At 34.1% G+C, this 26,032-nt stretch overlaps 1 protein-coding gene across 4 annotated transcripts in view; it reads left to right on the forward strand.

Moving 5' to 3' along the window:
- Nucleotides 1-26,032, forward strand: part of Acsl (Acyl-CoA synthetase long-chain) — a 133,535-nt gene that overhangs the window by 28,821 nt on the left and 78,682 nt on the right. For 2 of the 4 annotated variants that reach the window (XM_072545269.1, XM_072545274.1), the window contains exon 2: nucleotides 19,261-19,291. The exons of the other annotated variants lie outside the window; for them this stretch is intronic. In XM_072545269.1, the coding sequence (XP_072401370.1) occupies nucleotides 19,269-19,291 (23 nt within the window). In that variant the 5' untranslated portion in view covers nucleotides 19,261-19,268. The remainder of the gene's footprint in view (nucleotides 1-19,260; nucleotides 19,292-26,032) is intronic. 4 annotated transcript variants of the gene reach the window in all.

Raw genomic sequence — 26,032 nt, forward strand, 5'->3', positions numbered from 1 at the left:
ACAGGCATCATAACTACCTGTGTTCATACTGATTTAAAGCAATATTTTAAGAACAAATCATGACAAAATGGAAAATAAATTGGAATAATTCAAACTCTACATTAAGAACTATCAAACAAAGTGTGCTGCCGTGTAAGCTTTCTACTAAGAGAAGAGACCAATTGATCAGATTATCCAGATTGCGACTTGGACATACAAAGATAACTCATGATTTTATATTAATGAAAAAACCTGCTCTGATATGTTAGTGAACTAACAGTGCAACATATACTAAAAGTACTGTTTTAGTACGACAACAACAGTTACCTAATACCTTTAAAGGATGTTTAAGTAAAAGTAATACTATTTACCAAATTTAATATTAACTTTTTGTTCCTCTTTCCCATTTCATGTAAATACAGTTCAATGCTAATAACCCTTTGTGAATTAAGCACATTGTAAATAAAAAAATTGCAGCCCTTTTCTGCTGTCCGCAAGGAGTATCGTCTGCAGATCTGAGATTCTTCACTAGTGTTCCGTTAATTGATATCTTGTAGTGCCCCTTTAAACATCTCTTCTGGGCACATATTAAAAAGTAGAGGGGGTAGTACATATCCTTGTCGTACTCCTCTTCTTATAGATATATTCTATTGTTGGTCTGCTATTATGGCTTTCTGATATTGGATTTCTCAGAAATATGACTTATGTGTACGCCACAGTTGACGACACCGTTCTAAACACCCTACAGTTTGGGTTGTGTGTTACCGCTACCCTATTATCGTCCTATTGTAACTAAAACGTTGTAATTTAAAATCTTAGCCTTCAATTTATTAGTTTTTATTTAATATTTTGATATCATTATCCAAATTTTTTTGATAACGTGTTTTAAGATAATTATTATAAATACAAATTTCAAGTACCCAGAATTTACATTGAATGCACTGATAATGGTATGCGATAAGCGAGATATTAGATTGTGTTCTTAAATTTAGCGACATGTCTTGAGTTTTGAGACACCAAGGAATGAAACAGAAAATAGTTCCTTAATTCCCTATAAGGATATAAATAGGCTAATAAACTTAATTAGTTTTCTCCATATATTTCTATCTTCATTTATATTAATGTTAACCTAGTTTGCAGACATAAATATACCGTCAATATTTCTTAAGTATCTCGTTGAAATAACCCATAATTAGAAAAAAAAAAAATCTTGTATCTCTAATCTTGTATCTCTTGTAATCTTTAGTGGCGACTGCCCAAAAACTTACATCGGTCAAACGGGTAGTATCTTTAACAAGTAGATGGCAGAACACAAAAGGGCTTTCAATTATAGAAAAACAGATTCTACTTACACACGTTTTTTTCTATATCATAATCATTCTTTTAAAGCGAAAGACCTTCAGTTATCATTATTAGAATATGAAAATTAACAAATAAAAAAATATAGATTTAATTCTGAATAACCAACTTGAGACAAACAGTTCTCCCCTCCTTAACTTATTTAGTTAAAGACTATACAGTTTTGGACATACAACAAAAATAGCTCTCTTAAGAAAGGCACTCTGCCAAAACAGCTGTCTTCTTCTTCTTTACGTGCCATCTCCGCGACGGAGATTATGGCTATTCTGATCTTAGATGCTGTCGCTCTGAATAGTTCGATTGATGTGCATCCGTATCTACCATTCCCTCAAGTTACTGTTTTCTGTACTTATTTGCGTATGCGTTTTCTCGAGAAGTTGATATTTTAAAAGCAGCTTTTACTTCAAGTGTCCTGGGTTAACATTAATGGTATCCCGAATAGTGTGATGATTTAGACAAGTGGCTCTCCGATTCGACAAACACATGAATATACCAATTTTACCGTGGAAATTTAAAAAGCAGATAATAAAGATGCACAGTGAAATAAGTAAAGAAAATACATAACTTAAATAAGGTCAGATTATCATAAAATATTAAGAATATTAAAAATAAAATATTTAAGTAAGCACTGAATACTTTTCCGAACATAAACATTTATTAGTAAAATAAGGAAACATTAAAAACAAAATAAAAATATTATTTACCGATAAAACACGCACGAATTGTTTAAACAATAAAAATCCCTCATTAAAGTCGCAACTTTGATACTAGATTATGTCATAACAATATTCGGTAAGGTATTTGAAGGAAATACGACATTAATAGATAAAATTTAATGGGAACATGACTACATAATCTAGCAATCAGAAGAGAACAAAGTTCAAACACGATAGGTACGATAATAACGATGCTATTATGGGGGGCGCTTAAATGTGATCTTTCAAACAATATACGGTACAAAGTGCAAAAGAACTTGGCGGCGAAACGAAGAGATATTTTGGTGTGAATACACGAAAAATACACAAACAAAGGTGTTTATTTACACGATTATTTTCGAAATCTGCTATACAAGGTAAAGTCTATTGTGACATTCTGGACAATTAATGAATTTAATGAATGACTTCGTCCCTTCATTATGAGATTTTAGTAGGTACTGTAATTTAATCAGTTTTTTATAGGTACATAAATATTTACAATGTTTTCCCAATTTTTTTATTCGTTCCAACATCAAATTTACTACATTTTCCGAGTGTCGGTTTATGGTTTAACTCGAGAAGGCCTCAATACAGTTGGTATTATGGTTGCCTCATTCTTCTTCTTTAGGTGTCGTCTCTAATGGAGGTTGGCAACGACTTCTGCAAATTCATCTCTATCCTGTACTTTTCTTCTACCGGGACCAAGGTTTCCTTCTATTTTTCCTTCCATTATTAGAAAGGAAGTTTCGTGTCTGAATATGTTCAATATAAAATGTTTTCCATTGTTTTATATTTTCTTTAGTACATGAAATTTGTAAAATGTGGCAGAATATCCACGTCTCAAAGTTTTCCTGGCACATAACGAGCTAATTGTCGGCGTCCAGGCTTCCATGCCATATAGTACGATACTGTGTATATGGCATCTTATCATTCATATTAATTGTCGTAGGGTCGGTTTGTCTTCCAGAGTATCTTGAATTCCTGGATGGTTACCCACCGCGGCTCCAATAGAGAAACGAAGACTCTTCGGTTCCATCTTCTTATTATTTGAGAAATTGATATAGTTCGGATTGTCACTAACCGGGGGCTCTGTTGTCAACGGAGTGCTACTGGAAATATAGAGTACTTTAGCAGTTCGAAATTTCTTACATTTTCATATATATCTTACATGACAAAGGTTCGGGAGTACTCTATGCTCAGAAGGCACCTCGATTGTTAAACAGAGATGTCGGTTCCTCCAGTCTCGATGTGCAATCGATACTATCGATAACGATTCCTCAATGCGTTGGAATATCGCCAAAGCGTTGAAACTTTGATTGATTCACGATTTGCGAAAAAATAAGTCCATTCAGACCTTTAGTTATTCCTAACCATTGGTGATATAGCGGCGACCTTCGAAGTTTTTTCAGACTTTAATTTTTTCAAACAAATGATAACTGAACAGCGAAGTGCTCACTTCGAGCTGTTAGTTACTTTTCTTTATTTCCAGCAAATAATATCTTGACAGCAAAGTGCCGAATTTCTCTACATGTTACTTGCGAAATCATTCCAAAGTCGTTAGATTTTATATTTATTTCCAGCAAATTTTTAAATATCGAGAATTTAGTTGACGAAGTCTATAAGTTCGATGATTGGAATGGGTGAGAAAATAAAACTCAGAGTTTCGTTGAAATGGGTTACTCAGCCAAAATATGTCTGTCTTGCTTTGAGATTAAGAACTAGCCTGTCCTTCGGCCGAAAAATACACTGCTTTTATGCATGTAGTAATTTTGCATGTGCGCAGTGATCTTTCCGTCGAAGGACCAATGAAAATCTTTATTTTAATTGTCCAGAGTGCCAATCTTTGCTCTGATTGGTCAATTCTGGTGACATCACCGATAGGTGAAAACTTGTTTCATTTTTAGAAATGCGTTCTTGGCCCGTTCTATTCCATAATTGACCTCTTGTTCTGAGCTTCTTATGTATCCAGCATCCAGGATATTTAAACTTTTTACCTTATTCAATTAGTTTCCTCTTTTTCTTTCTACTTATAAATAAGCTTAATGCCTGTTTTACTTCGGTTTTTAGCCTCAATTGACGTCTGACCATCTTTTTCTCGGTCCTCCCAATGATCTTCTTTCATTTGGCAATTTGTCTCTTGCTATTCGTACTATTCTATTTTCTGTCATTCTTTCAATGTGTTGATTCCATTCCACTTTTCTTCTTTTGGTCCACGCGTTTATTTCCTCTATACCACATCTCGCTCGTATTTCCTCACTTCTTACTCTGTCTCAGTGCTTGGTTTGTTATTTTTCGTAAGACTTTCATTTCTGTTGTTTCCAGTAGTCTTTGTGTTTTCGCCGTATCTGCTCTTGTTTCCGCTGTGTACGTCAATATCGGTCTTATTGTTGATTTATATATCCTGGTTTTCGTTTCCGTTTTGAGGTATTTGTTTCTCCAGATTGTGTTGTTGAGACATCCTGCTGCTCTGTTTGCCATGTTCACTTGTTTTTGTACTTCTTCTTCCACTTTTCCGTAGCTTGACAGTTTTATTCCCAAGTTTTCAGTTTCTATCACTTGTTCTATTATTTTGTTATTTACTACTAGTTTACATCGTCTCGGTTCCGCTGATATCACTATCGTTTTAGTTTTCTCTGTTGAGATCTCCATGTTGTATATGAGCGCCGTATCTTTGAATTCTTTAATTAATCTTTGTAGGTCATCTTCATTTTCGGCTGTTATTATGGCGTCGTCGGCGTAGCATATTATCCTTATTTCCTTTTCTCCCATTCTATATCCTCTTCTTTTTTTAACTTTCTTTATGATTTCATCCATTATCAGATTAAATATTAATGGGCTCAGCGAATCTCCTTGTCTAATGCCAGTTTCATATTTGATAGGTTGCGATAGTTTTCCTTTACATCTTACCATAGCTATGTTATCTTTATATATATTCTCAATGGTTTTTACTAAATCCAGTGATATTCCCTTTTCATATAATAAATGTATCGCGTCCCGAATTCTCACTCTATCAAACGCTTTCTTCAAATCTATCAGACACATATATGCTGGTTTGTTGTATTCCAGCGACTTTTCTTTTATTTGTCTTATTACAAAAACTGCATCCGTGCATGATCTTCCTGTCCGAAATCATTGCTGTTCCTCTTGCAGAGATATTCGTTCGTTTATTTTTGTCATTCTTGTTGTCAATTTGAGTGTTGTATTTAATAGATTTATTGCTCGATAATTATTGGGGTCTTTCTTATCTCCTTTTTTGAAGAACATCACCATGATCGCTCTCCTCCATTCATCTGGTATTCTGTTCGTGGTGATTATTTTATTAATAAGAAGTTGCACTTGTTGTACAAGGTGATCACCTCCATATTTTAAGAGTTCATTTGGTATTTGATCTTCTCCTGGTGACTTTCTGTTTTTTAATTTGTTTATTCCTTCTTTCACATCGTTTTGGGAGATTTCGGCCTTTTTCTCAGTTATTATATTTGGCGTTTCTGGTAAAGGTTCTTCGTTTTGTTTTTTAAACATTTCTGTTAGGAAGGCCACCCATGTATCCTCTTGTATGTGTTCTATTTCAACTAGTTCTTTCATTTCGCTTCTTTGTTGTCTTATGAAGCGCCATACTTGTTTCTGTTGTCCATAGAAATCCATCTCTAGTCCTTTTGTGAATCTTTCCCAGTAATCTGTTTTTGTTTTTCTTACCAATTGATGAGTTTCAGTTCTTATTCTTTTATATTCTTCATATGATTCATTCGTTTTTTCTGACTTATATATTAGGAAAGCTTTCTTTTTTTGATGACATTTTTGTTTAAGGGCCATTCTATGAAAACAAAGACATTTTCATAAAAAAATGAAATTCGGTATTATGACTTTTAATGATTGTTATTAGATTATTAAAGCTTTGTACTCTGTGGAAAAAATCAGTTTTTTGGAAAAAAAAATTGTGCAGGTGTTTATAGGATAATTAAATATGGCGCCACCAGCTTCTAGTTGATGTTTGTTACTTGAGACTACTTTGAGGTTATCTGGTAAGTATCTTATAATATTTTTCTTTGTTTATTTGTATTAAATAATAAAGTTTGATGTATAAATTACTAAAACTGTGTATTATAAGGAACCACAAGCAACTTTTAAGGTTATAAAATAAATATTAACTTATAGCTGTTTGTAATGTCCCGTACGTGACAAAAAAATATATTTTTCACATTCATCACAGCAAGTGTCAATTATTAAATATGCCAACTATACATCCAAATAGTACATATATGTTATTACTAACCATCTTAATTTTTTTAGATTTTTTACACATTCAGATTGGTGATAAAACTTTTTTATAAAAGTGTCCTGTACGTGACGTCACGTACGGGACATGTGACAATCATGTGTTTTTGATCAGCTAAAACATGAGTTTTTTTTAATTTCTGCCCAAAAACTCGCTGAAAGGAACAAAAAAAGACTTCAGAGAGCAAGGAAGACACAAAGCAATTCAAAGGCCAGTCTATGCAACAATAACTCTTCACCTATGTTACCATATAGCTGCTAGCGGACTTTCTCAGCAGCCGTCTGGAGAACTGTAAGATCTTTACCAAACTCGCCTCGCAAACAAAAAGCAGTAGTGACCGGTCTTGCTAAACGCATTGGTCTACAGTTTAGTAATGCAATGGAAGAAAGTTTAACGGATACAAGCAGTAGGCCTCCAAGAACTGAAGAGACTTCAATTATCAACTTCTTTTATCGGCCAGACATAGTGTATACCTGTCCGGGGATGAAAAATGTTATGACTGTTTGGAAAGATGGGAGGAAGGAGAAGTTGCAGAAACACTACATGACTATGTTTCTAAGTGAGGCATTTAGTATATTTAAGGAAGAAAATGAAAATGTTAAGGTTGGCTTTTCTAAATTTTGTAGCTTAAGGCCAAAAAATCTGTTGTTACTCAAACAAACTCCCTCTAAACAATGTAAGTGTAAAATTCATGAGAATTTTATGTTCAAATTATAGTCTTTAAAATATATGTATAATAATGACTTCTGGAAAAATGTCGTATGTGATGCTGCCTTAAACTCTGTGTTGGCAGAATCTGTGCGAAACTTGTAACAATGGTAAACTTTTGTTGCTCCTAAGTGATCCAGACAGTAACGTTAATTGGAAGGAGTGGAAAAAATTTGATGACAACAAAATTAAGTTGGTCATAAATGAAGACTGCACTTGTGACCTATATGAAATGTTAGTCAAATATCTGCCACACATGATGTACCATGTAAACACCAAACGAATTCAGAGTAGTGAGTTTGAAAATGGCAAAAAGAATAGGACATAACGCGTATTACAGATTGACTTTGCTATGTTCTTTAGCTGCGAGTACCAGAACGAGGTACAAAGTGCGTTATGGTCAGTTATTTGTGGAGGAAACTGTGAAACTTACAGTTTGTTCTGACACAAAAAACAAAGACAAAGATACAATTTTTGTGTTTTTGGATTTCTTTTATAAAGATATTAAAGAGGACCCCGAAATTTTAGAAGAAGTGATTTGGAGTGATGGTCCCTCTTCAGAATTCAAAAATAAATTCATGGTGAAGACACTGCAGGTGCTATCTAATAAATATAAAAAAACATTTACCTGGAAATTTTTTGCCATCTCCCATGGCAAGGGTGTAGTAGACGGGGTTGGTGGAAACATCAAGTGCTTAGTAAGAACAAAAATGATGGCTCGAGGAGAGAATGAGTGTATAGTACAATCAGCTAAAGACTTTGCTGCAGTAGCAAAAGTAAGTTCTAAGAGTGCAGTATGGTACATAGGGGAGGACCACATAAGCAAAGAAATTTCATGTAAAACCCTTGGGAATGTCCAGCCCATTCATGGAATAAAAGGACTTCATGTTTTTCAGTGCAGTAATGGTCCTCTTCTAACAAAAAAAAAACTGTTTGATGAAATCAACAACTGAACCTGTCTCGCCAGCAGGTTCAGTTAATTTTGTTCTTGGCAGTTGGGTAGTTGTTACCTATGATGAGAAAGAGTTCCCAGTAGAAATTATGTTCATAGAAAATGAATATGTACAGATATCAGTAATGGTTCCAACTGGTCCATTAAATCACGTCAAATGGCCTCAACCACCCGACTGCATCTTCTACTCTAAGGAAGATGTATTACGAGAGATTGCCCCTTCTATAGTTGTTAATAATAGGGGATTGTACAAATTTATTTCAGTTTAATGAGTATTGACATTTTATGTTTCTTTAAAGTCAATAGAAAATATTAACTTATTGCAAGGCCAAATTAAGCTGTTGTGTGTTGTGTGTATTTTAAACAATAAAATTGCATTCTAACCAATAATATTAGTTTTTATTTGTCATACCTAACTTAGTTTACATGTTTGATGTAAAAGTCCTGTACGTGACGGATGAGTCCCGTACGTGACACAGACATAAAAGTCCCGTACGTGACGGATGAGTCCCGTACGTGACACAGATAAAAAAATTGTTTTAAGCTTATTTAGAGAATTCATAGATATCTACATACACGGTTATGTTGCTTGTAATTATGGCTTCACACACAAAAATTACAATTAATACTATAATACGTATTTGAGCTGAAATATCACAATGAGTTTCTCCCTGCAAATAGGTGGTTGACTTAAGATGTCCCGTACGTGACAGCTCTTCTTTTTGAGGCAGTCAAGTCACAAGACACAGTAGTTATTAATAACACATGTTAAAAAGTACATCTTGCATGTCTTTTCAACGTAAGTCTATGAAATGCATAACTATTGTGATCTAAGTGTAAATTGGCAAACATTATAATCTAGGAAAAATTGTGCATATGTCCCGTACGTGACAGTGGAATTCTCCTTAACCTCTAGTGTAAACCATGGTGTTTTCGTTGACCACTTTTTGTTTATTATTTTCGTTCCAAGGGCTTCTCGGGCAGCATCCAGAATATGTTTCTTAAGTTTTCTCCAGCTAGTCTCTACATTGTTTTCATTTTCGATATTCTCCATTTGTATTTTCTGTTCTAGCCTTTTTTGATTTAATGATTTTATGGAGTCATCTCTTAAATTTCCTATTTTTATTATTTCCTCTGCATTGCTTTGTTTAAGCTTCTCTTTCTATCTTTCATTGAATCTAATTTTACCAAGTTACCAAATAGTGATCGCTTCCCACATTGGGTGACGTCAAACTTCTCACATCCACTATCTGTTTATGGTGAATATTTCTGTTTGTTACCACATAATCTATCATTCATCTATGTCCTCTTGTATTTTCAAACGTGTATTTGTGTTGAATTTTATGATCAAAAAAGTGTTGGTTATCCTTAGTTCGTTTGATGTGCAGAATTCTACCATTCTTTTTCCGTTTTCATTGATAACTCTTTCATTAAACCTTTGTTTTATTCCTGGTATTACTTCGTCTCCTATTCTGCATTGAAATCTCCCAATAATATAAGTAATTCATTTTGCTTCACTTCTCTTTCCACTAATGTTTGTAGCTCATCATAGAATTCTTCTTTATCGCTGTCAGGTAGTAAATATTCTCCAAGCCGCGTCTGTCCTTTACCTTTCCTCTTTGTTTCCTGTAGGGCGCAGATATTATTTGATATTCTCTCAACTCTTTTTCTATTTCCTGATCTCGGTTATTTAGGCTTTTTATATTCCACGTCGCCACTCTCAATATTTTTCGTTTTCCAGTTCGTCGTCATTTTTCTCGCCTTTGTCGTTACCATATTTTCTGTCCTAGTCCGACGCTCGTCACCGGTTCTTTGAGCTTTTTTTTTTATTTTTATATATGGCAGGCTGCTAACCTAACCTACAACCCTCCTCCTTTATCCGGGCTTGGGATCGGCAACATCACCCACCAAGCTACTCGATTCAATTAGTTTGTCATTTACTAATATGTTTGTTTGGAGTATACTTTTTCGTGATTACGTCTTTCTTTTCTTTGCGTTCATTTTAGGACCATACTTTTCACCCTCGCTCACTACCCTCTCCAGCGGATTTTGTAATTGCTCGCTTCCGGCAATTAATACTGTATCGTCGGCATATCAGATGTTATTAAAAATTCTTCCGTTGACCTTCTTTTGCCTTATCCCGAACTTCAACAAATATCTCCTCTTTTGATTTTTATGGTCTCTCAGAGCTCACTGATTATAATTGCATTAAATTCTTTGTAATAACTGATCTGGCTCTAACAAATATTTTGCATGGAAATATAAAATAAAAATATGTTTCAAAAATATAGAGCAATTTACGTTCGTACTTCTTATACTAAACAGTAGAGTGGACCATTGGCTGTCGAGTGTCTAGCGATAATTCAAAACAGCCGCAAATTCGTAAAATATACTATAATGCAAATTTTAATAAAATATGAATACTTCATGGAGTCTTTTTATCGTCATAATGTGTTTATTGTTCAGTGTGGAATCTACTAGCTATAAAGGTTACGTTTTAACCCGGATATTGCCTTTTTTTTTCTAGAAAGTGCGCGTTAAAATAACACAATTTTGCGCATTAGTATTAAGGTGAAAAAAAAAGTGTTATCCAATCGTTGCACCTACGACTTGACTTTGTGTACTTTGTATATATATGTATAAAATGTTTTTATACGGTTCTGACAATGAACTTCAAAGTGTTCCTAATCGGTCTCGTGCTTTGTGATTGTTAAGTAGAGTTGGGCGTTTTATATAGTAACGGTATTGGTAACTAATGTTAAAAGACGACGTCAGTGAAACGCACAGACACCCTGGTAGCTATATTTTTATAATTACCTCTGTTATCTTCTTCTTTTTCGTTCTAGCGGTTTTTGTCCGCTTCCAGCATCATATTTTTCTCCATATTTCCATCATTGGTGACACACCGGAAGATCTGTTGTAATCGTTGTTAGTTCCTTAATTGGTTTTTATATAAGAACAGTGTTTTAATATTTTACGTATATTAGGCCATTTAATTTATTGATTTAATATTCCGCGGTCAGTACAATGGAAAGTGGAGTGGAAAGTACAGTGGAAAGATTTCCGCGGTCAGTACAATTAAACCTAGAGCTAAGATACAGCTCTATATAAGCTACAAAAATTAATATTAAACTCACCAGTCTTCCGGGTTGAACCGCGTTGATTTTCATTGTGCCGAGCTTTTGGCATCCTCTCTGATGTCTTCTTCAGGGCTTCCGAGGTCTCAGTCTCCTAAGCCCTCAAACACTACTACACTGATAAATAATCACTTCACTACTACCACTGGGAACAGAGGTTCATTTATACCGTCGATGGTGACGTGATTTGGGTAGAGCTTACGATGTTCAAAGAATCCGAATGTTCAAAGTATATAAGGACTCCCGAAACGAGGTCGTGTCCAGAAATCACCAAGAAGCTGATAGCATTAGTGGATGTGAAAGGAATTTTGTTTGTAGATTACTTGCAAACTGGTAAAACAATAAATTCTGAATATTATTGTAACCTTTTAGACCAACTGAGGGTAAAAATTCGTGAAAAAAGACCCAGTTTGCAGAAGAAAAAAATCCTTTTCCATCAGGACAATACATCGTGTTATATGAGCATTTTGACAATGGCTAAAATCCATGACACTATAGCATTGATGAGCCACACACTAAAAGTATTTTTAAAAATAATTCACAAAAGAATATTTAATAAATTAGAAGAGAACATAAGCGCCACACAGTTTGGATTCAGAAGTGGACTGGGAACACGGGAAGCTTTGTTTGGTCTGAGTGTGTAAATGCAAAGATGTTTGGATGTAAACCAAGACCTCTACGTAGGTTTCATAGATTTTGAGAAGGCCTTCGATAAAGTCGACACCAAAGCTGTATGAAATCCTAAGAAACAAAAACATCGACAATCGCGACATTAACATCATATCCAGGTTGTACTGGGGACAAACAGCAAAAATCAAAGTTGATAATGAGTTAACCGAAGAAATTGAGATTCCTCGAGGTATGCGTCATGGTTGTGTGCTTTCTCCACTATTATTCAATATGTATAGCGAAACAATATGTCAGGAAGCGCTCCTAGAGCAAAACATTGGTATGTACATTAACGGAAAGTTAATTAACAATATACGATACGCTGATGACACGCTAATAGTAACAGATAACCTAGCAAATTTACAGTTTTTGATGGAAAACATAAACACCCATACCAAAAAGTATGGTCTAAAACTGAACATCAAAAAGACTAAATTCATGATTGTAACAAAGAAGCTATACACCAATGTGAAATTAACCATAAATAATCAGTCAGTTGAAAGAGTTACGTCCTACAAATATTTAGGGGTTTGCTTAACTGATACTAATAACCAGACAAGAGAAATCAAGAGGCGAATAGAGATAGCGAGACAACCGTTTGTCAAAATCAAAAAGTTCCTATGCAGCCGGGACATAAATATAAACTTCAGAACGAGAATGTTAAGGTGCTATGTTTTCTCCGTTCTGCCGTACAGCATGGAAGCCTGGACACTGAAAAAGATAAACATCAAAAACATTGAGGCATTCGAGATGTGGTGTTACAGGAGAATGTGGAAAATACCATGGACAGAAAGAGTAACAAATCAAGATGTTCTGCTGAAGATGGGAACGGAATGCGAAGTCATAAAAACCATACAAATGAAAAAACTGGAATATCTGGGCCACATAATGAGAGGAGAAAAGTACTCTCTGCTTAGACTCATAATCCAAGGAAAAATCTCGGGAAAGAGAAATGTGGGACGTAGGAGGATTTCCTGGTTGCGAAATTTAAGGGAGTGGTATGGGTGCAGTTCAATACAGTTGTTCAGAGCTGCAGCCAACAAAGTAAAGATTGCTGTGATGGTAGCCAACCTCCGATAGGAGACGGTACTGCAAGAAGAAGAAAATCCATGAATTAAACTTCTAATGGCGTATCCACCTTATTCCCCAGATTTGGCCTATAGCGAGTTCCGTATGTTTCAATACCTAAAACAATTCACGCGTGGAAAGCGTTGTTTATCAAATAATGAGTTCATATCAGTAGTGAAAGCGTATTTTACAGTCTTTCCAGATTCTCCCCTCACGGATGGAATTCATAAACTGGAATCTCGTTAGAACAAGTGTATTGATGCCAGGAAGACTATTCGATGTGTTCAAGTACTTAGAGGGGATACGAGAACCGATCGTACGCGTGAATCGGTGAAATCTAACATTTATATTAGCAAATTTCATAAGTACTATCGTCGAATATCAGAAAATGGTATTTCGCAAATATATTATAAACTGTAAAAATACAACAAGCAATAGTTAATTCAAGTTCTATTAGTTTCCAAATTATAAGCAAAAATGAATGCAAAGAGAAAAGTGGATTCCTAATATAAATCACAATAATTATTGTATTAAATAAACAAATTTAAGACATTTTATTTGCAGTTTACCAAAAACTTAGTTGATCTATGACACTAGATGTTGCTCTTCCAAACTTGCACATAGCGAATACTGAATAATAAATTATATTTCAAATAAAAAAATTGTGTTTTTCTTATTGAAGAGCTCTCTAGACAGATTGACCGAGGGCATAGTAATGAAAACAGCAAGAGACCACTGCCCAGCGTAAAGCCTCATATCTCTTTTTAACTATTCTAAACACTCTCATAATTGAACTTTTTCTTATTCATATTGGCTGACATTTATTGTGACACAATAAATGCGTTAATTATAGACACTTACAATATCGATCATCAACAGTTCCAAAAATACCTTAATCACCCATCTCTATCTTAAAAGAACACCGCGTTGATTGGCCAACGTGTTGCTTCGTTGAATCCAAGTTCATTTGTTTACTTTTATTTTTGGCAAGATTGTGATTGTGAGTGAACTTGAATGTAAATATATGAAATTTATGAACGGAGTTAGATGGATTTATTAACACGCCAAAATTTTGAATGTGACTGTAGTTTTGTAGATGCTAGCTCTGTTGCCAATAATTTTCAACAATATTCTTACGCTTAATACTACAAAAAAGATAATAATTTCATAGTGCAATTTTTTAGAGTAGGAATTAATTTGAATCTCTACCAGAGATTTCTTTAATAAATTGTGGACGTTTATTTACGTCAGATTTTATCGCTAAATTGTTGAATGGGATACTAGGCCACCACCACGCAATCTTTTTTATTTTCTAAGAAATCTACCGAGATACACTTCGATAAGAATATAGTCTAGAGAGCCGTGGCTGCTTCGTGTCCGATCAAAGTCCACGGAGTTTCACAGTGTTCTTTCTTACGAATTATGTATTTTGACCTGCTGAATTCTAATTTCAAACTGGCTTTTGCGTCAGAACTGACGGGAATTTAATATAAACAATTTAATTGTTTAAATGCTTATAATTCGTAGACCAGTGGCGCACCGAGGGGGGGGGTTTTGGGGGTTAACCCCCCCCCCCCAGGACCCTATTCCGACACCGTTAGTTACACATTTTAAGGGCTCAAAATGGAGGTAACATTATAAAAAAAATTTTGGTGACCAACCAAAACCCCCCCCAGAGGCAAATTCTAGGTGCGCTACTGTCGTAGACTAACAAATATAAATCATTTTTACCAAATGTAAAAAAATTTACAAAATGATGTTTAGTAAAGCTTGATTCAATAAGAACCGGAGATATTACAAAATTATAAACAATTATTACAAATTATATTATAATTATAGTACAAACTTAGGCATTTAAGTAATAGATTATATACTTATAATACGTAAAATGCTTCGTCTTGGATCGCACAATACAACTATGTAACTTGCTTTACCATAATCTAAAGGTTTAATAGATGAAAAACCTTACAAAAAAACAACTTATATCCTTTTTTTTAATAAAAAACGGGTGTGGCAGTCCAGTGGGACTGCCGGTGGAAGTTACACTTCTATACACGCATTCGCCGTTACAAATTTATTTGGGAGCCAATCTGCACAATCATTACATATGTAATGCTATAGGTAAGACATAGCAGAAAGAGAAATAGAATTGATAACAACTTACTTACAATTAATAAACAACTTTTGACCTGTAATAGGAGTATATTAAATGAAGGATTGAATCAATATTTTGATGAAAATGTATATTTTTATTTTCATATATGTATGAAAGGAGTTGAATGCAAAAATTTTTTTACACATACTCTGCTGTAAAATTCATTGTTTATTTTGTTATTAATATAATAATACAATACAAATTAAAATGCAATATTCATAAGTAGACTTCGGCAAATATGCAAATAAAAATGTAGAAAATATGCGCATAAACTTGCAACATTAAGTTTGCAATATTTTTTTAGAAACGAACTAAAATTTACATTTGCCAATTTTGAAAGCGGTATGTTTGCAGACACTAATGCGCGACACAAGTCTTCATTAAAAGTTTCTTGCTCATCTAATTTTTTTGAAGTAGATTGGAAACATTTAGCCATTGAAGTTTGATGTTTTCCTCCTATTTTTCCTTTTTTTGCAATGTGTGAAGCAGTTCTCACATGTTGGTCTATCTGAAATTTCTTCTCACATGCTATCTATAAATAAAAATAAAAACCTTTATTTTAACCCAACCTTTAAAATATAATACAAGGTGTTTTTGGTTAATCAAATAACTGGTTTGGAAAAAAAAACACTCGCTAAGTGTTTTAAATGCAGTATTAATCCACAAATTAGTTTTTGTTACTAACCATTAGTACATCATATAACTTATTTTAAAATTCAACAAAAGTTTTTTTTTTTTGTTAATTCAATTACAATAAAAATAATTGTGTTTTAGAATAGCTGACTTCATAAAAAAAAGTAAAGGTGAAAAATTTTTCTAAATACACACCATTGTATTGTACCATAGACAATTTTTTCTCACTAAAGGAAGCTATTTTTCATTTAAAAACAACCTACGAGTACTAAATTTCAAGTAAATACGTTTATTGGTTTTAAAGTTATTGTTGTTATTAACTAAAAGAATTTAATTTTTTTTAATTTTAACACCCTGTATCTCGAAAAGTAAATAAGTTTGACCCCTCATTAACTATATCGTTTTGTTCAATTTTTCGAGAAGTATCTACAGTCAAACTTTGTAAGTGTCATTTGGAAACACCCTGTATGTATGAAATATTAGATATTTAATAGAAAATATTAGATACTTACAATTTTGCCACAGACTGAACAGTAGATTTTTCCCATATCCATAGACAGCTCTTTATAAGGTTTAATCCAAGTTGAAGCACTGGTTGTTTTAGGCATTATAAAATCACAATCTTCCTTTTTGTTACGCACAACGAGTGTTTACGCTTTGAATATCAAAACAAAAATGATTTACAAATCTGAGCATCAAATTAGAAATGTTTAGGTACCTAATTAAATAAACTGGGAGATTTTGGAAAATCCCTAAATTAGGAACAAAACTATTAGCCGTTTACCTGCTGTTAAGATACAATAAATTGTAGATAGATTTGGGGATTAGATCATAAAATGCAAATGAGCGAACCCTTAGCGATTATCCAATAACTGAATGCCTCAGTGACCGAGACTTTCTAAGAATGTTGAGGGCTACTTAAATTGATCTTCTTTGAAATTGTAAATGTTTTGTACCTGTAGAGATTACGTACTTAGATCATTTCTTGATTAAAATGACTACAAAATTTTATACAAGAATTGAAATAAATTGGTATGTTTAAAAATTTTCAAATACAGTATAAAAATCTGAACTTTTATGCACTTTATGCAAACTTTTATACAAATATGCCAAAATATGAAATATTTGCATAAAATATGCACAATATGCAAAATATGCAATATGCATATTTGCCGAAGTCTATTCATAAGTATTTAAAAATGACAATAATGTACATAACTTTTCTACTTATGCATATATGTTTAATTTACCATGTAATAATATTAATAAAAAAGTCCTCCCCGTCTGGGAATCGAACCCCGGTCTCTCGCGTGACAGGCGGGGATACTGACTACTATACTACCGAAGACATGACATAAACGTATTTCAAAATTGACAGTTCTGGGTCATACACTGATTTATTGAGAGTAATGCTTTGAAATACAAAAGACTAATATAATTGTGAACATTTAATAAATATTACAAAACATATCACATAAATAATAATATTAATAAATATTTTATTACATATATAATATTATATGTATATATATCTTTAAATAATATATATAATATTAAATTATATATACAAAAGGAACATTTTTCTATTCGAGAGAGGAAGAGAGAGAAAATATATCTTCTGTCTCTCTCTTACTCATTATCTTACATATGTAATGATTTCACAGATTCACTCCCATACAAATTTCCAACGTGGAGCGGGCGTATAGAAGTATAACTTCAAAAATATCCGTATATAATTGTTATAATAACTTTGTTATAAATACTATTTCGATTCTAATTAAGTTAATTTAGTTGTAAAACTGGTAGTTTTTTCTTTAATTTGAGCTATTATAAAGTTATTTTACTCAAAATTCAGCCGAGTTGTAAGTAAAAAATCGCCTAAATACCGTAATTTTGCAATGCAATAATTTTGTAATATCTTGGGTTCTAATTATTGAATCAAGGTTTATCGAACATCATTTTGTATTTTTTTTTTTAAAGGAACAAATTGAATTTTGTAAAAATGATTTATATTTATTAGTTTACGAATTATAATCATTTAACTTTGATCATCACGACACATCCTTTGGCCTGTGGACTAATATCTATCACAGTTGACATAATCTTCCCGACTTATGTAATGGTTTTTGTCTTCTTTGGGAACAAAATACCTTTGTCTTTAGATTGTTTGGACCCTTCTTTGGTTTGAGAAGATATGCTTTCTACGGGAGAATAGAAACTTTTGGATGTCTATTATGTTGGTTATAACTTTTGCTCTAGAATAATCATCTTGTGAATTTTTACTCAAGCTGTAACTGTAATTGCGTAACTGTTGGTTCTGTCTTGTATTTGCTCTTTATATCGTTTAAAATTTCTATTTTTCCGCTGCTATGTGTTTATCTGGTCTTTATTTACATATGTTTTTTGTTGTCGTAGAAAGTGTTTCATAGGTCTGTAGATTTAGTCCATCATCGTTGTAATACTGTATTTTGTATTGTCCGAATGTTTTTTAAACGCTGTTTTAAATACTAGATATATATTAAGCTTTACCACAATATTGTACCAATTTGTATATAAATGTTTCTAATGCACTTCCTACGTATGAGGCGTACACTAAAAGTTTTGCACAGAGCCATCTAGCGGAAGTTACTCGACTTTGTAAATATGATTTTCGTAAATTTTGACATTTCTTATGGTAAACAACATTGACAGATTTAAAATCGATCGATCGCGTGGTTTATCAGCAACAAATTCTCAAAACTATCAATTTCGAGAAAAAAATGGAAATTGCCCGTGAAAATTTTTGTATGATTATTTTATACGATTTTAAATTTGGCCTAACTAAACAATAATGCATCAATGATCGTCTTGGTTTTCGCGATAAAGCACCAGATCCGTCAAATGTTTTGAAGAATTCTAGCCTGAACGCTTGAATTCCGTGAAGGCCGCCCGTTCACAGCTGTTGTCCTGAAAAACATTGATGGTGCGCGCGGCATAATTGAAGCAAATCTACATGCAAAGCCAACAATAGTAATTCGCTCTTGCAGCATTGACAAACAAATAGTCGTGAGTTTCTTTGGAAAAAAGTTGACGTATTACCACAATTTCGTTAGAGAATGGTAGAACTGTCATTGCTGAATGGTATACAACCATCGTTTGCCAGAAGTGATTGATGAACTACGCAAAAACAGTGAGAATCGCCACATCTTGATGAGAAAAATAGATTTGATGGACCGTTCTGCATACAGTCTTGACTTGACACTGTGTGATTTATTTGCGTTCCCAATAATCAAAACCAAACTACGCGATAAACGTTTTAAGACGCCAGATAAAGCGGTCGAAGCTTACAAAAATCTCATTTCTGAAATAACTATTTCGGAAACGTATAAATGATTGGTTTGTTTGAATGCAAACGTATATTGATCTAAGAGGTGACTACTTTGAATAAAAATAAAGCTGATTTTTCCCAAAACTATGTTTTTCTTCTATTAATTGTGCAAACTTTTTATTCTACGCTTGTATCAACGATCTCTTTTAGTCTTTTATTTTTGACTTCTCGCGCTTTTCCCTTTAGTTTCCCTTCAGTTTTACATATTGGTTAAAGTATATCAAACTGTATTATACGATATTTAAGAATATTTCATTTTCAGTTGTTACAATGATGCCAGGAAAGGATAATATGTGAGTAAAACGTACTAATTGCACGTTTCGCATGGACATAAATACACTTATAGCCTTCATGCCTGTACTTAGTGCACTTTAAGCTTGTATTTAATGTATAATTAGGGATAAAATTTAATTTTTGTCATTTATTCAAATGGACTGTTTAAAATCGATCTGTAAAATATATTTACATGATTTATTCTAATGTATTAAGTTTATAATATTCTTGATCGAAGTTTTGTTCATCTTATATGACTAGATAAAGAAAGCAATGTATAATAAAGCAAAAGAGAAATTAGGCGAAGTGGAAAACAAAAAATATACCCAGAATGGTGGTCACGATGTATAGCGACTTTGATTGAACATAAAAATAAATGAGACGTAGTTAACTGTGTAAGGTTAGGAGTGGGACATCCTTGGAATGAGCGAGATAAGATGAAAAGGAGACGGTTATATTAAAACAGCAAATAGAAATCCGGAAGAAATCAGGAAGAGATGACGCGCAGTCACCTACTCTAAAGAAATATGTAAAAGTTTCTTTGACCAACCAGCGGCACAATAATGGAGTTAAAGTTAAGTGGACGACCATTTTGATATTAACATAATACAGATAAACGCCCCATACAGAGGATGAGGTTGCTATATGAAGGTATATTGAGGTTTAGGGAGGTTAAAAAGATATAAAAACATTGGACCCCAACATATTTATGGGAGATTGGAATGCTAAAGTGGGTGCAGAAAAGTCGAATACATTAAGCAAATTTCCACTTAACAGAGGCGTATTGCTATGCAGCATCATCTACTTTAGATGACAAAATGTAGACTCACTAGCTGATATATTTGAGAATACCTTGATCTTCCAGTCAAAAACAACTTTTTGTAATTATAATAATGAATTATAATAATATTATGCAATAGAAAGCATGAATGCATGTCTTAATAAGTTTCTAAAATGCTTTTAGAGAGAAAATCCAGGCTCTAAAACAATATACATATGTCGTGGGTAATGTTAATAGCTCTGTTATAGCTGGTACATTCAGTTCACCATTTATAATGTTCAGAAATCGTGATAAAAATTTTATTTTCTCAGAAAAATACTTTCAATTATGCCTTGGAGCAGAGGATGGGGCACTTAACACAGATGGTCTCTGTCGGTAAGCGTTGAATATGCATTACCGGCCGAGCACGAACCTTAGCCAAGACCGGAACCATTTGTCAACTATCAATTCTTCTTCTTTTGCTTATCTAATGTCAACTGTCAATTATTCTTCGTCTGTCAACTGTCAATTCTTCTTCTTTTCCGTAGCTAATGTCAGAACAAAACTACCGACCAATGGGAACAAAGTCCCGTCCACCGACGCCACAAACGATCTGTTCGCTCCTTTTTGTAAGCAGCCGTTAGCTGTCATTTCAATTGTCAAATATTCCTCTTTGCGTCGACAGTCAATTCTCCTTCTTATGAGCAGCCGTTAGCTGTCATTTCAATTATCAAATACTCATTTTTGCGTCGACTGTTAATTCTTCTTCTTATTAGCAACCGGTAGCTGTCATGTCAACTGTCAAATCTTCTTATTTTGGTCGAGCTATCTATCAATTCTTCTTTTTTTCGTCTGTCATGTCGAATATTTAGTAGTTCATCTGCATATATTAACTGGCTGGAACCTTCTTGATATGCTTTTTTTGTACACTTTAAAATTTAATTGAGCAAGCCTTAAGGTGTAAGACAGAATTGCACCCGTCAGTGGCGGAGAACATGGGTTTAATTTACCGTAGAGAAATAGAAAAATGCCAAGGATGTACGTTTATTATATACCTTGTAACCTTCAAGGTCTAGGTTTTAGGCATTTAGGCAAGAATAACAAATATGTGACGTTTTTAATGTTACAACCTAAGTAAATATGCCATTTTTTTCGCATTAAAGAGCATCATCGTCATCATTACTTTGGCAATATCCAAAATCCTAAAAAAATCGGCTGTATCGTAAAAAACTGTATGAACAATTTTAACAAATGCCTTGTCGAGAATTTCTCGGAATGCGTAAACTACCGAAGCACTGGCGAGTCAAAAAATACTTACAATAGATAAAAAATACCGCGTCATCGGCATAACACAAGATTTGAATCTCCTTATCTCGCATCCTATAGCCTCTTGTATATTGCATATTCGCTTGTTGAATTGTCATTCCTAGTTATAATGCTTATCAGTTCTTTGTACGAGGGTGGATTGATATAAAACTAGCCTTTGAAAGAAAAAACAAGTTTTTGGAATTATAAATCAATTTATTTCTCAACATAGTCCTCTTTTAGCTCGATACACTTAATAAGACGATGTTCCAATTTTTTTATCCCATCCGAATAGTACTTTTGCTCGAGCTCTTCAAAATATTCCGAAGTTTCAGCGATGTTTTTTAGGTTTGAAAACAGGAAAACATCGCTGGCGGCAAAATTTGGGGAATACGGTGGGTGTTCTACCAATTCATAGCCCAATTCGTGTAATTTTGCCATGGCGACGGCCGATCGGTGAGCCGGTGCATTGTCTTGGTGAAAGAGCACTTTTTTGCGTTCCAAGCCGAGTTTAGACTGTTCTTTGGTTTCCGGTGTGTAATAATGCACCCAGGTTTCATCAACGGTGATAAATCGGCGAAAAAATCCTTCGGATCGTGCCGTATCATTGCCAAAATCGTCTTCGAAGTGGTCAGACGTTTTTGCATTTGATCCATTGTCAGCAAACGCGGCCACATCGCGCGGATAGCTTTTTCATGTCCAAATGATGGTGAATGATGTTGTATACGCGTTCGTAGGAAATGTTTAGGACCTCTATTAACTCGCTGAGCTTAATTCGACGATCTGCCATAATCATGTCATGGATTTTGTTGATCATTTCCGGACTGGTAACTTCATTTGGCCGCCCGGGACGCTCATCATCAAAAATACTCGTACGACCACGAACAAATTCAGCTTTCCAAAATTGTACTGTTGCTAACGAAGGTGCAACCTCACCATAGATTTCGTCTAGGTCGGCTTTGATTTGCACATTCGTTTTACCCTTTTTGTGGAGGAACTTAATCACCGAACGATACTCGACTTTTTCCCATTTCTCCGAAAACACAAAATTTGCTTGCTTTTGACGGCTATAAAAACCAAACTAATTGTTTTTAAAACGTAAAATTTTGACAGACGTCATGTCATGAATGGCAAATGTCAACACCGAAACCAATTCGGTATCAAGTAGCGCCATCTATGAAAGACTAGTTTAATATCAATCTATCCTCTTATGTCCCTAATGACTATATAATTACGGTTTTAAAGATAAAACGATCTTTGTAAAAGCCAATTTCATTTATTGTTTAAGTGGGTAATACAATATTTTGAGATTTCAAATATACAATATTCTTTTATATTACATTCGAAGCAAGCTGTACTTCAACCTTTCTCCTTGTACCTTTATTAGTTAAGGAACCTCTTATCGGGAACCTGAAGATGGCTGAAATTGTAGAGCGTAAAGCCCAGGTTATAACAAAACCCAGTGAATGATGCATTTTTAACAGTTTTTGCTTTATACGGTAAAAGTTGTATCGTCTAAGTGAAATAAGAGCAAAATAAACTTAAAAGTATTTTCTAGTTCTCACGATGCAGTGTAGAATTGGCTGTTTTTTCTAGTCTACTCCATAGAAATAAAGTATACGAGAATTTATTAATATTTAGTTAACCTAAATCGATTTCGTAATTAAAAAAATGTTCCATTAGCTGTATTGAAAAGGATTAGGTGAGCAGATTTAGAAATATATGTTTAATACCCCTGGAGGTCAATCTCCTTCGTATGCGACAGTAAAAAATTGGATTGCAAGCTTAAAAAACGTGAATTTTCTATTACAGATGAAAACCGATTAAGGTTTGTTTCTGTGTCATCGATGCAGTTCACGACATTATTATCACCAGACCGTCGAATTGTATTAAAACGAATATCTAATGCAAACTTCTTAAGCCGTGTCGTTACTAGTTATGGATGAAACTTGGATACATTTTGATGACTCTGAAACATAGCAGCAATCGATGGAATGAGGACACTCTGGTTCTTTAAGACCTAAGAAATTTCGTGTTCAACCATCTGCTGGAAAAATTCTGGCTTGCGTTTTTCAGGATTACCAAGAAGTAAGCACAATTGATGGATAAAGGTGGAACTTCTTCTTCTTCAAGTGCCCTCTCCGCTACGGAGTTTGGCAATCATCATTGCTATTCGTATCTTTGAAGCTGTTGCTCTAAATAATTGGTTAGATGTGCACTGGAACCAGTCTCTTAAATTGCACAGCCAAGATATACGTCGTCTCCCCACGCTTCGTTTGCCCTGGAAAGGTGGAACAATCACTGTATATTCCTAATCGATATTACTGATTACTTCTAGCGAAAAATTATGGGAGAGAAGACGCGAAAAGTTATCTAAAAGTATTTTGTTTTTTACATGACAATGCATCGAAGCACAAACATGGCATGTTGAAAAGAAACAATTGTAGTTTACTCTTCGAATTACTCGATCATCCTCCTTATATACTAGATATGGCTCCGTCCGATTTACATGTCTTCGAAAAATATCTAAAAGATCGTAAATTTTTTTCCAACGAAGAGGTGATACTGTTGAGACCTGGTTTGTGGAAAATGATAAATTTTTTAAAGGGGCGTTAGAGTTGAGTAATAAAATATTTTGACTTTCAAATTATGTTTTTTTTTCTATAGCAGACTGATAATTTTTTAATACATCCTCGTATTTATGCAATCATAACAAAAGAGAAATATTGCAGAAATTTATGGAAACGTCTCAGCGTTAGTGAAACCATAAAGGTGCAATAACCTTTTGTATGAAGTTAACTTTGTGCTCGATCGGATCTTATTTTTATTCGCATGGCTAGGAAGCTTTAGCGCGATTGTCTTCTTCGCCAAAGCCAAGAGAGCAGAAATAATATACCAGGGTTGATTTTTTTCAGGTTTGATAATTTACGAAGTTGGCAAACGAAGTAAAATATTACTTTTATTATACCTAACGTTTTAGAAATTTAGTTTTAAATTAAAAAATACAGAGTTACATTAAAAAAGACACAATATATTCAATTTTGGGTCGAATATAATCGTCATCATTATTACCCAGCCCCTTGCGTCCACTGCTGGACATAGGCCTCCCTCATTTTTGTCCATTGTGCTCTATCTTGAACACTTTTCATCCAATTTTTTAACATTTTTTTGAGATCATCAGTCCAACGAGTAGGGAGTCTTCGTCTACTTCTTTAGTCTAACCTCGGCCTCCACTCAAGCAATCTCTTCGTCCACCTTTTATCACTAATTCGGGCGACTTATCTGGTCCAGTTCCATTTCAGTGTGGCAATTCGGGAAATTACATCGGAACGAATGTTCTTCGTCTTAAATTTTCATTTCTAACTCGGTCATGAAGGAATATACTCAACATTGACCTTTATAAATTCCTCTGAGCCGTTTGCAGCGTTTTAGAAGTTGTAGCTGTCAATGTCAAAGTTTCGGCACCATAGGTCATCACAGCCAACACACATTGGTCAAATGTTTTACGTTTTAAAGAAATTGATATATCGCTTTTAAAGATGTCTTTGAGTTTTCCATAGGCTGTCCATGTAAGGCTTATTCTTTTTCGTAGTTCGCATGTTTGGTTGTCTCTTGTGATCTTTATTCCTTGTTCAAGCTATATGTATTTTTCCACCAGCTCTACTTCGTTGTCTCCAATATTGTCATGAAATTTGTTTTGGAGATGTTTATTTAAGACTCACATTGGCACACACTAACTGAAGTTCATGTAGCATTGTACATGTCTCCTTGAGGTTGTCCGAGAACAAAACTATGTCGTCTGCGATGTTCAAATTTGTTAATCTTCTACCGTCAATTTTAAGGCCTTTCTCTTCCCAGTTAAGTTTTTTACAAGCATATTCTAGTACTGCGGTAAACAGTAGGCGATAAGGTATCACCCTGTCGGACTCCTCTGCCGATTGGAATATGATCCGTGTTTTTATGACATAGTTGCGTTCTTGTATGTATTGTAAATTAACCTTGTATATCGGTAGTCAATCGGCATGCTTGTAGTGCTTCCAGGATTTTGTCAAATTCTACCGTGTCAAAGACTATGGAAATCTACCAAAGCCAGAACGAGTAGTCGATTGTATTCGATAATCTTTTCTATTACCATTTTAATGCTCTGTAGGTGATCATTTGTTCCAAATCCGGTACAAAATCCCGCTTGCTCTATTGGCTGGTAGAAATCAAGTTTTTTCTCAAGACGATTCGTTACTATTCTTGTAAGGAGTTTGTATAGGTGACTAAGAAGACTCATAGGTCTGTAGTTTTCTAATTCATGGGGATCTCCTCTTTTGTACAATAGAATTACCTCAGCATTGTGCCATTTGTCGGGTATATTACTGCCCAAAAGGCACATATTAAAAAAGTTTTCTATTTTCTTAAATAGGCAAGTGCCCCCGATTTTGATTGCTTCAGTAACTACACAATCTTCGCCTGGAGATTTGTTATTCTTAACTTTTCTTAGTTTTATTTCGTCTATTGTGATTTCTGGTAGTAGTTCTAATCCTTCTTTGACAATACCCTTTTTCCTTGTTGATATTTCTGGTACTTGATCTTCTCTGCTATGTGCTTTGTGTTGGCTGGTGTAAAGCAATTTGTGGAAGTCTTTAACTATTTTAAGGTTTTCCTCTCTGTTGGTTGTAAGATGACCATTTCTATCTTTAATCTTTAT

This window comes from Diabrotica undecimpunctata, chromosome 9 (assembly GCF_040954645.1).
Source record: "Diabrotica undecimpunctata isolate CICGRU chromosome 9, icDiaUnde3, whole genome shotgun sequence".
Lineage (NCBI taxonomy): Eukaryota > Metazoa > Arthropoda > Insecta > Coleoptera > Chrysomelidae > Diabrotica > Diabrotica undecimpunctata.